Source organism: Hyla sarda, chromosome 10, assembly GCF_029499605.1.
Source record: "Hyla sarda isolate aHylSar1 chromosome 10, aHylSar1.hap1, whole genome shotgun sequence".
Lineage (NCBI taxonomy): Eukaryota > Metazoa > Chordata > Amphibia > Anura > Hylidae > Hyla > Hyla sarda.
The window spans coordinates 106,236,579-106,248,687 of NC_079198.1; the positions used below are offsets into that span (position 1 = coordinate 106,236,579).

Consider the following 12,109-nt stretch of genomic DNA (forward strand, 5'->3'; position numbering starts at 1 on the left):
CACTTCAATGGGTTTCTGCCATGAAGACTGATCTTAAAATTTAGCTAAATGTGGAATTTCCTCAGCAGAATGCCATATGGAAATTCCGCCATCTGAACATGGCCTAAGGGTTTTTACCTAACACAGGTCTACCCACCAAACTACTTGCTACTCCCACAGATTGTCCTCACTTCACACCAGCTATACTTGATCCACTTGACCCATCCCCACACCCAGCAAGGTGCCAGCAACGATCTAGGTCCCGACAACCATTTCTACCAGGTTTGGGTCTACCAACTTCCATACCATACAGCCTGCCACCTCTTAACAAGCAGATAATACACTATGCTTCATCCATCTAGGAACCAACCTACTCTAAGCTCTCCAATCTGCCTACTGCCTCAGCCCAAACCCAAAGGTGCCCCAAACAAGAGGACAGCTTATAATCCTTTTCAATGACACTTTACAGTCCTTGCTAGGCAAACCCAAAAAACAGCACCACACCTGTCCTCAGGTTGTGTGTGGTATTACAACTTGGCTTAATTCACTTCAATGGAACTGAGCTGCAATGCCACACACAACCTGGATAACCTATTTTACTCGTCTTCCACATGGCCTACACAAGAATAAGCCACACATTCCCTATTGGGCCAGGATCATTGCCCTATACCCATTCTTCTAGCTCCACCTTCCAGCCTTGTCACCTGGGAAATGAGAGTCACAACAAGTGTGGTGTCCCAGCACCAATTGCTGTCCTGTGGCTTTGGACTGCTTCACTCAGCTTGGCAGCATAAGGTGTCGGGCCCACCAGAGACTTCCTGTTATATCAATTATGGATGCACTTTATTGAAAAGTAATATAGTTTCCAGATTAATTCTGTTGTTATTTGTATATATGTTATTCCTCTATTACTGTACCCTTAAGAGAGAGCAGTGAACCCCATGTAACCCTGCCTGCCAATGGGAACCCCTAAAGTCTCCTATTTGTAGTGTAGTGGGAGGAGGAGTGGTTCAGGTATGGTGTGCTGTGTGCTCTGGGGAAAGGCCTAGCTAAAATCTACTCTTTCTGGTCATTCTTCATAGGATCTCCCGCACAGTGGAAGTTCATGCCCCGGCAGAGAAGGCTTCAATACCTTAACAGAACCCTACCTACCAGGATTCATCTACCCGCCTTACAAGTCAGTATAAATCCGTTAGGTGAAAGCACCACAAGCCCCAGCAAGGCAACAGGGCTCCCAAGGGGTTATGCTGCATCCTCTCACCCACAACCAACTGTCTGTGTAATATCATCTGCACCCAGCTCAGTAAAGACAGTAATACGTAACCTGACTTCCCCTTGTCTGGCCCAGGAGAAGCTGTCTCCAACTTCGAACTGTGTATAGGTTAATGGTGCCCCGGCGTCACAAAGTCAGGGGCGGACACAGACAGCAGAGGGCCCCTGTGCAAAGAATGTGCCTGGGCCCCCCAGCACTGTGCCCCCTCATGTACCAAGACCCCACCTGAGTGCCCCATTTACCCCGCGTGTGTAACGTCCAGCACAGATCTGGGTGCAGCAGCCCACAGGTGGATGGAACGGCTCCTGAGGTGGGCTCCGGGGGGCCCCTGTCCCTCTAAGTGTGCGGCCCAGGCCCGGGGAGTATCCCCCTTACACTTGCACCCTTGGACTTAGCATGACACCCCTCAGCGCCCCGCTCCAGCTACCCGGGTAGCTCCTGGCTCCCTGACTCCATAGTGATAGAAGTGACTTACAGGCAGGGCTGGACTGGGACCAGAAATAGGCCCAGGCATTTTAACCTCCCTGGCGGTATGATTATGTCAGGAATTTTGTACCAAAAGCGGTACCATTTTTTTGCATGGAAATTTGGTGTTATGTATTCCAGACCTGCAATTCATAGTAATTACTTACTTAAACCTGACCAAAGAAGACTCTAGTAGACCTCTCAGATGTAATAAAGTTCGAAACATAAAATCATGAATTATAATCTAATAAATAATATAAGTTTATTCAATAATGTAATAAATAATGAAATTTGTCAAACAAAGAAAATTCAGTAAACATCCTGGGTGTGGTAAATTTTGAAACATGGGACTGCACATAGACCGACGTCACAATCAGGGCAATGGAACCTGGTTTCTTTTCGGATTTTTTTTCCATTGCCATCTTGCTTTGAGCAGCAAACTACGCACATCCTTGTAGGTGCTGCCTTTTTTGCGGTTGGCGGGATATAATCCATAAAGTGACGACCAGTCAGGCGTTCTGGGTTGACAACGTCAACAGCACGACGTCCAGATCTGTTCACGGCCCCAGAATGAACAAGAGGCTTGTCACTCTTTCCTCTGTGCAGTATTTAGGCATTCCAGAGGCATTGTTCCAGGAGATGCTGAAGATTTTTTTGTATTATATTTTTTTTGTTGTTTCCGCATAGCCGGATAAAATGTCATCGCCTGATCGGCTCTATCGACTCCTCCCATGGTGTTGTTGTAGTCAATCACAAGTTGTGGCTTCATGACATCTTTCCCACCTCTTGTGTGGACCATGGCAGTGGAGGTGTTATGCACTGTACTCATGAGGCACACGTCTTTTTTGTCACGCCAACGCATTGCGATCATCTTTCCTTTCTGCCAGGCAACCATTTCTCCTGTTTTCAGTTTTTTCTTGGCAAACATAGATGGCAGATCACGTCGGTTGGCCCTAACGGTTCCATATCCATCAGTCTTGTGTTTTAGCAGAAACTCGTACAGCTCAGGCGATGTGTAAAAGTTGTCCGTTGTCACACAATACCCCTGATTCAGCAATGGCTCAAGCAGTGTAAGGACTGATGACGATGCCATCCCATAGCCGCTGTACCTGGGGTTGAATTGTGTTCCTTTACCGGTGTATATGACGGAATTCCATATATAGCCAGTGGCAGACTCGCAGAGCATATAGGATTTTATTCCAAACCGTGCTCTCTTGGATGCGATGTATTGAATCCAGCTGAGGCGTCCCTTGTAAGCCATCATACTTTCACCAGTGCTGATGTCTCTATTTGGCACATAGGCCTGCTGGAAATTTTTTAGGAGCATTTGGTATACTTCCCAGATCTTCTTGAGTTTTGGCGCTGGATGTGTGGCTTCGTCAAATTCCTCGTTGTTGGTGAAGTGCAAATTCTTCATTATGAGGGAAAATCGGTACTCAGACATGATGGTGCCAAAAAATGGGGTTGCCAGCAATTTATTGGTAGTCCAGTACCATTTCTGCAGGGGTTTCCCCACCACCCCCTGAAGAAGTATTAGCCCAAGAAACTTCCAGATGTCCTCTTTAGCTACCGGTTCCCATTTTCTGTTCCTGGAAAACTTGCTATGCAGAGTAGCGGATTGCTGCTCGTTGTAGCGATTTGTCTCCGTGACAATCTTTTCAATGACGTCATCTGTGAGAAATTATTTTAGGTACGCCAAAGGATGATTGTGCTCAACGTCTACCTTCGTCCCAGGTGATCCAGTAAACGGAAATCTTGGCGGCGGTACCTCATCCATACCGCAATCAATAGGGCACCAAGTGCGCACATCACTGAGCTCAGGTGCAGAATCGTCGCTGTCGCTACTTCTCTGGTCAGTGTCAGAGTCGGATGACGAATCTTGCCATGAATCGCTATTGCTGTCGCTCAATTCTGTGAGGGGCTCTGTGTCGCTGCCGCTGTCACTCATCGGATCCAAACCCACTTTGGAGATGCTAAAGTGACCCTTTGATGCCATGGTAAAAAAACTTCTTTTATGGGCAGAAATTACAGCAAAAAGGGCAGGCAGGGCAGTGTAGGATGATCAAATGTCAAATCTGAGGTGATACAATGTAATCTGACAGGATTTTACTGTATCACCTGACTTTATGTGTGTGTGTCACTTTTATGCTTTGAAACATTTGAATATCCGCCCAGTTCCGCCCCCATGAGCCGCAGCGGCTCACAGAGACGGAACCAGGAAGTCAGATGGAGGCATCCGCCGGGGCTCTCACCGGCGATCACAGCGGGGACATCGCTGGATCGCCAGGAGTAGGTAAGAAGACTCCGCTGCCAGCTCAGTAATCTACCCCGAGCGTGACTCGGGGTTATTGCTTCTGGCAGCGAAAATTAACCCCGAGTCACGCTCGGGAATACCGCTGGCCTGGTTGAAATAAGCAGACATTTTTATGGTGGGGGTCTGACTCATGGAACCCCCACCAATCACCTCAGTTCAAGTGCCTCCCCAGATGTTGGAAATCTGCAACTCCCATCACGTCTGAAAAGCCTCAGGAATCATGGAAGTTGCCGTTTTGCAACAGCCACAGATTGGGTTACAGCGTCTCCCATCATAACTACAGAATTTACTGTGACTACAGCTGATGGGACAGTCAGGAAAATACACAATGATATCAGTGACTACAGCCGATGGGACAGTCAGGAGAATACACAATGATATCAGTTACCTGAGTGATGTCTTCCCTGTTGTCTTTACTTTTCTTCCTCATCTGGTCCAGACACCAGGATGTCCTGCATCTTCTCTGCAGTGTCTGACACCTGGACATCAATGCTTCCTTAATTTGTCAGTAGATCCTCATCCTCTGTATGAAGACAATAAGCATTATATTTCTGCCAATCACCTCTACCCCCTGAATATAATACGGCCAACTATTGTACCCCCTGAATATAATACTGCCACATACTGTACCCTCTTAATATAATACTGCCACCCACTGTACCCCTGAATATAATACTGCCAACCCCTGTACCCCTGAATATAATACTGCCAACCACTGTACCCCCTGAATACAAGATCTATCATACATACACACAAACACACATATCTATCATACATATACACACATCCCTCCCTCTTCCTCGCTTTCCTTATCAAGCATACTCCTCATCCCATCCTCGGTCTCCTCACTCCATCATTCGTCTTCTCATCACCTCAAACCCTATCCTCGGTCTCCTTATCACCCCTACACTCCATCCTTGGTCTCCGCCTCACCCCATACACTCCATCCTCAGTCTCATCACCCCATATACCCCAAGTTGGGTACTATATGGCAACCAAATCTGGTGATCAGTCTGCTCCCGCCCACTACCACCCCACAGACCCCCCCCCCCCCAAAAAAAAAAAAAAAACAGTCCTCGGTCTCCTCATCATCTTTACACCCCTGACCCCCTTCTGGTCCTCCTTATAATCACTACACCCCTGACCCCCCTTCTGATCCTCCTTATAATCACTACATTCCCCCATTGCATTACACCCCCCCCCCCCCCCGTCTTGTTCGTCATCCTTACAATCCCCTGACGACCACATCACCACATTATCATTGCAAGCAGCACCCCCGCCCGGTCCTCATTACATTATAACCCCGTCATTTTCCCTCCCGGTCCGCACACGATCGTTGTCCACTCACCAGCCTGCAAGCTCTGTGATGCGGCGGTGTGAGGCGGGAGGATCAGCTGTTCCTGCCGGGGGCCGTGGGGCTTGGAACAGACGTGAGTGCCTGCGCGGGGCACGTCTGTTCCCATCAGCCCCTGGCCTGTCCGTCTTGCCCAGGACCTGTTGCTTCAGCATATAGTTTGAAATAGTGGCAGGGGGCCCAGGCTGGGCGGGCCCCTAACATGCTGGGCCCCTGTGCAGCCGAACTGGCTGCACAGGCGGTATATCTGCCCCTGCACAAAGTGATAAGGTATTTCTCCTTACACCCCCTTGGCACCGTACAAGCGCCTGCACCTCCCTACTAGTGCCGGGCACCTTCCACGCCCACGCTATCCCAAGCCCCCTCCTCCACCCAGCTGACTAGTGAACAATCTTCCTTACTGCCATCCAATGTGCTACAGTCTAGCAACACCACAAAGTACAGCAAACCAGCCAGCCCCAAGTAAATTCTGAAACAGAAAGGGGTTAACAGCACAACATACATAAAACATGTAATAACATAAAAGTGCATGAATAAGCATTATCTCAAATAACAACATGTTCCCTCAAAAAAACATACAATCTCTTTTACCTGTGAGAGGGGGGGATTGGGGAGAAGCATAAGGTTTACTCCTCTTTACAACCATGGCATTTAATCACTGTGACTTTCCCTTTTTTTTTTTGTCATTTTGTTATTTTTTGTTATTTGTTCTTATTGCCAGGTTGTATTCCTATTGTACGTATGCCCTGCATTTTACTTTGATGGAGAGTCCCTGTCCTTGCCTTACAAACTAGCTACAGGGATAAGCTTGCAATATGCCCTGGGTCACAATTTTTTGGCTGGCTGCATATATTGTATTTTATTTAAAGACATATATTACAACAGTAAGTATTTGCGACTCGGCGCACAGAAAGAAATATAAAGATGGTATGAGACAACTTACTGAACAAGTGATGATCAGTTTTGTCCTGGGCGTGGGAGTTGATAGGGGAGTATTCAAAATTGGTAAGGGATTGCACTGAAAATAGCAAATAAATTATAAATAAACTATATGCAAAATACTCCATTCGTGCAGGTGGTGACTCATATATTCAATATATATATATATATATATATATATATATATATATATATATATATATATATACGAGGATGATTTGTCACTTACTTAAAAGTGCTATATAGGTGTTCTGCAGCAATGTCCAATTGTATACTTATAGGTAGCTTCTCATTCACAAAAGTGCTGGACGCTGTAACTAACAGAAAAATAAAGCATAAAGACACCGTGTCTGGGTATGCTGCAGGTATCTTCATAAGTTTCTTCCTGTTACTATATTATCAATGTAACTTTTATCTTCAATGGCACAAGAAACAGTACAATCTGTATATTAATAAAAGTTATTCTAGGTTCAGACCTACTGTCGTAATGCAGTGCCTCCGTGTTTGTTATGGTGATATCGCGGTCTCCGGCTTCCTCAAAGATCGCGTACCGGTTGCCATGTCTCCACGCTCGGTGACGAGCCGGTGTCCGCGTGTTGCAGGGAGCTTACAGCGGAGGTTAAACTGAAGATTCTATTGTCTGGGAATGATAGCGGTTGCACACGCCGGGAGTGTCGCTCCGGCCGGAAAGCGTCTCACCGGTGTGGCGCACGCCGAGCAGCGGACAGGTTTGCGGTAATGCCTGGGCACTGTGCAGTGATGTCACTTAGTGTCATAGGGCATGGGGATTAGATCCTATGCATTTCGGATAGTGCGCTATCCTTACTCAGGGATCAGATAGCGCACTATCCGAAATGCATAGGATCTAATTCCCATGCCCTATGACACTAAGTGACGTCACTGCACAGTGCCCAGGCATTACCGCAAACCTGTTCTGCTGCTCGGCCCAGACACGTCTTTATGCTTTATTTTTCTGTTAGTTACAGTGTCCAGCATTTTTGTGAATGAGAAGCTACCTATAAGTATACAATTGGACATTGCTGCAGAACACCTATATAGCACTTTTAAGTAAGTGACAAATCATCCTCGTATATATATATTGAATATATGAGTCACCACCTGCACGAATGGAGTATTTTGCATATTAGTTTATTTATTTATAATTTATTTGCTATTTACAGTGGAATCCCTTACCAATTTTGAATACTCCCCTATCAAATCCCACAACCAGGACCAAACTGATCATCACTTGTTCAGTAAGTTGTCTCATACCATCTTTATATTTTTTTCTGTGCGCCGAGTCGCAAATACTTACTGTTGTTGTCTATTTGTACCTTGGGGGACTTGCCAGGACCCTCTTAGTGACCAACTGGCTGCCAGAATGAAATAAGTCCAGCGCTAGTGATACACACGTCTAAAGATATATATTACTTAGGACTTGTTGAAGTTGTTAATGAAAACAAAATAATTTCTCCTTCACTTTAGAAATCATATTACAGGTGAGGTTTATCTCCCAAGCACACCTCTGGGACACCCAATTCTGGCCACCATATCCCGGAGGAGGTGCAGTGGAGAGTTGTCCCCTTTCTGCTCCATTAGGAAATAACCATCATAGACTGCAGCTATGGTATAGGATAGTATAAGCTTCGCAGAATGTTTGAGGTAGTTATAAAAACAGCCGTGACTATCAATCTGTAACTGGGATTTATACACAGATCCCATGAAGGATGGAGCTCCCCCTTATTATAGAGCTTAACCCAAAAGTCATCCGGCATTTACAGGGATAAATCGCTGATTGGTGTGGTCAGACCGTTATGATCTCCACCGATTACAAGAAAAGAGGTCAACCTCTATTCCATCCACTCTGCATGGGACTTCTAAACATACCAGAGTTCAGTGTTCAGTGATGGGCAGACTCCCATATATCTATACATGTATATATATATATATATATATATATATATATGTATGTGTGTATCCATATATATATATATACATACTGTATATGTCCACTCACTATAATTCCTTCACCAGTTTCTCCCAAAAAATACAGGTGCCATTGTAGAGACCAAATAAAATAACAGAAAAATATTGGAGAGTGGGCACGACCACAGTGTCTGTCTCTTTTACTATCACCCTTATGTGGAGTGATATAGACTTACTTTGGAGGGGAATAATATATAAACGAGAAAAAACAACAGGAGGTGCGCCCCTAGTGAGGACCGTTTGACAATGATAAAGGGTTAACGTAAAGATGGGTTCTTACCCCTAGGTGTTGCGCTCAGAGCACAACACCTACAGTAGCGTCTATGTGCAGAAAATCGAGGGAAACCGCTGCCACGAGGAACAACCCGGTGTGACGTCCGTCAGTCCGGTGAATAGCAATGGAGATAAATATATGGATAAGTTCCTCTCAAGAAGGCGCTGGTACCCGGGGATGGAGATAAACTTCTTTATTAGCAACGCGTTTCGATCCCAAACGGGATCGAAACGCGTTGCTAATAAAGAAGTTTATCTCCATCCCCGGGTACCAGCGCCTTCTTGAGAGGAACTTATCCATATATTTATCTCCATTATTTTGGAGGGGAGGAATCTCTATTTTCAATTCCAAATTGGCACTTCACTGACATCTTCACAGATTCGTCCACACCAGGCATTCGGTACCAGGCACATGTGGCTCCAGACATGGATCCAAGGTTGTGCCGGGTGGCTGTATACAGTCATGACTGTAAATGTTGGAACCCCTGAAATTTTTCAAGAAAATGAAGTATTTCTCATAGAAAAGGATTGCAGAAACACATGTTTTGCTATACACATGTTTATTCCCTTTGTGTGTATTGGAACTAAACCTAAAAAGAAGCAAATTGGACATAATGTCACACCAAACTGCAAAAATGGGGTGGACAAAAGGATTGGGACCCTTTCAAAATTGTGGAAAAATAAGAATGTTTCAAGCATTTGATGCTCCTTTATACTCACTTGGGGCAAGTAACAGGTGTGGGCAATATAAAAAGCACACCTGAAAGCAGATAAAAAGGAGAGAAGTTCACTTAGCCTTTGCACTGTGTGTCTGTGTGTGCTACACTAAGCATGGACAACAGAAAGAGGAGAAGAGAACTGTCTGTGGACTTGAGAACCAAAATTGTGGAAAAATATCAACAATCTCAAGGTTACAAGTCCATCTCCAGAGATCTAGATTTGCCTTTTTACACAGTGCGTAACATTATCAAGAAGTTTGAAACCCATGGCACTGCAGCTAATCTCCTTGGGCGTGAACGGAAGAGAAATATTGATGAAAGGTGTCAACGCAGGATAGTCCGGATGGTGGAAAAGCAGCCCCAAACAAGTTCCAAAGATATTCAAGCTGTCCTGCAGGCTCAGGGAGCATCAATGTCAGCGCAAACTATCTGTTGATATTGAAATGAAACGCTATGGGAGGAGGCCCAGGAGGACCCCACTGCTGACACAGAGACATAAAAAAGCAAGACTACATTTTGCCAAAATGAACTTGAGTAAGCCAAAATCCTTCTGGGAAAACATCTTGTGGACAAATGAGACCAAGATAGAGCTTTTTGGTAAAGCACATTATTCCACTGTTTACCGAAAACGGAATGAGGTCTACAAAGAAAAGAACACAGTACCTACAGGGAAATATAGTGGAGGTTCAATGATGTTTTGGGGTTGTTTTGCTGCCTCTGGCACTGGGTGCCTTGAATGTGTGCAAGACATCATGAAATCAGAGGATTACCAGCAGATTTTGGGTCGCACTGTACAGCCCAGTGTCAGAAAGCTGGGTTTGCGTCCAAGATCTTATAGCAGGACAATGACCCCAAACATACATCAAAAAGCCCCCAGAAATGGATGGCAACAAAGCACTGGAGAGTTCTGAAGTAGCCAGCAATGAGTCCAGATCTAAATCCTATTGAACTTCTGTGGAGAGATCTTAAAATTGCTGTTGGGAAAAGGCGCCCCTCCGATAAGAGAGACCTGGAGCAGTTTGTAAAGGAAGAGTGGTCCAACATTCCGGCTGAGAGGTGTAAGAAGCTTATTGATGGTTATAGGAAGTGACTGGTTTCAGTTATTTTTTCCAAAGGATGCGCAACCAAATATTCAGTTAAGGTTGCCAATAATTTTGTCCAGCCCATTTTTGGAGTTTGGTGACATCATGTCCAATTAGCTTTTTTTCCTCCCTTTTTTGGTTTAGTTCCAATACAGACAAAGGGAATAAACGTGTGTATAGCAAAACATGTGTTACCGCAATCCTTTTCTGTGAGAAATACTTCATTTTCTTGAAAAATTTCAGGGGTGCCAACATTTACGGCCATGACTGTAGGTCATCTGAGTTGGTTGTGTCTTGTTTTCATGTGAATGAGAGGCTAAGTGCCACTGATCATGGTTACTATGACCCTTAGGCTATGTTCATGCGTCGGAATTTCCATGCGGAATTCCATAGGGAGATTCCACAGCACAGCAGCATCCGCAGAAAGAATCAACATGTCCATTCTTTCTGCGGACTCTGCACGGACTGTATAGCTGTCTATGAGACAGGCATTCCCGTGTGGTCCTAGTGCTGCATATTATGCCCGTGCCTGCAGTCTGCAGAAGGTCCGTACAGAGATTTTCCGTGCGGACATTCCGGAGTGTGAACATAGCCTTATTCCGCTACAACTGATAAAACTGTTTTCACATATAGTATATACAATAATATGGCCTGTGTGTGGTTGTACAGGATTAAAAAAACTGCATGCAGTGTCTCTCGATTAGGCGCCATGCCCGTAGCTCCTGCATCATACCCAATATTAGCCTATGGAGTCCCTGTGGGGACACAAGGTAAAACTCAGCCAGCTGCTTGCATTCTGGGTTTCTATACCGAGGTGGCTCAGGATCACCAGACAGATGTGAATAAGCTTAGGAGCACAGTGCAGCTGAAAGGCCGGTGGCAGGGCTCTAAAGAACCTCAGTTGGCATCAGTTTATTGTCTCCTGGCAGCAGAACTAGTTGGGCATTTGCTGTGTTTTCTTCCCCTTTGGCCCTGTCATTGTTTCTCTTGGGGTCTGAACTACCCCTTGTAGTATTCTTGAAAACCTTGGAAGATATTTGTCAAGCTACACCAATTCATACAATCTTTGTCCTTAAATGGCGATATTTGCTTTAAAAAAAAAATAAATAAATAATATATATATATTAATATATATATATATATATATATATATATATATATATATTTCTGCACAAAAATGTGCAAGTGTAGAGGATTTCCGCTGCTTGCACCCAGGGGCATGAAAAAGACATTAGGAAGCGGACCGAAAATGTGCAGAGCTTTATTTATGTGCAGCGCACCAAAATGCTGCGGATGATAAATGTCTCCAATTGTACAGAAACAGGACCGAACTACTAGATGTGATATAAAGGAGTAGATACGTCTTACGTTCCTTATGTTGTATATGGGTGGGCAGGATGAATATACCTTATGTTATCTTCAGTATATCTATTTGTAGGCTTCCTTAGGAAAGTGAACCTTTCGCTGCTATTATTCCGTTTCTTCCTAGTAGTTCTTAGTAGTATAGGAGAATTAATAAGGTAATGAGACCTTTAGCTGCTGCATTGTATATGACAATAGATCATTTTCTTTGCTTCTATTCTTATGGAGATATATTGGTTTGTTCTCTTTAGTGGAGCATTGGAGTTTTCCCTTTTCATCAAGTGATGTGCTCTTGGATGTGAGCCACCTTAGGATAAGGGATCTGTTGTTATATTTGCAGGTAATTTTAACATATCCGTGTTG

General features: G+C 44.7%; 1 protein-coding gene across 1 annotated transcript; it reads right to left on the minus strand.

Moving 5' to 3' along the window:
• Positions 1–2,303: 2,303 nt before the first annotated feature.
• LOC130293229 (piggyBac transposable element-derived protein 4-like) lies at positions 2,304–3,713 on the minus strand. Its single transcript, XM_056541732.1, has 2 exons — positions 3,497–3,713; positions 2,304–3,388 (listed from the first exon to the last, which is right to left on the minus strand). The coding sequence occupies exons 1-2, from the start codon at positions 3,711–3,713 to the stop codon at positions 2,304–2,306; spliced, it is 1,302 nt and encodes a 433-aa protein (XP_056397707.1).
• Between the last annotated feature and the right edge of the window lie 8,396 nt (positions 3,714–12,109).

Coding starts and splice junctions, on each gene's coding strand:
- LOC130293229 (XM_056541732.1), bottom strand. CDS start 3,713: ATGGCATCAAAGGGTCACTTTAGCATCTCCAAAGTGGGTTTGGATCCG. Junction 3,389..3,496: donor TTGGTGCCCTATTGATTGCG/GTATGGATGAGG, acceptor AATTTCTCACAG/ATGACGTCATTGAAAAGATT.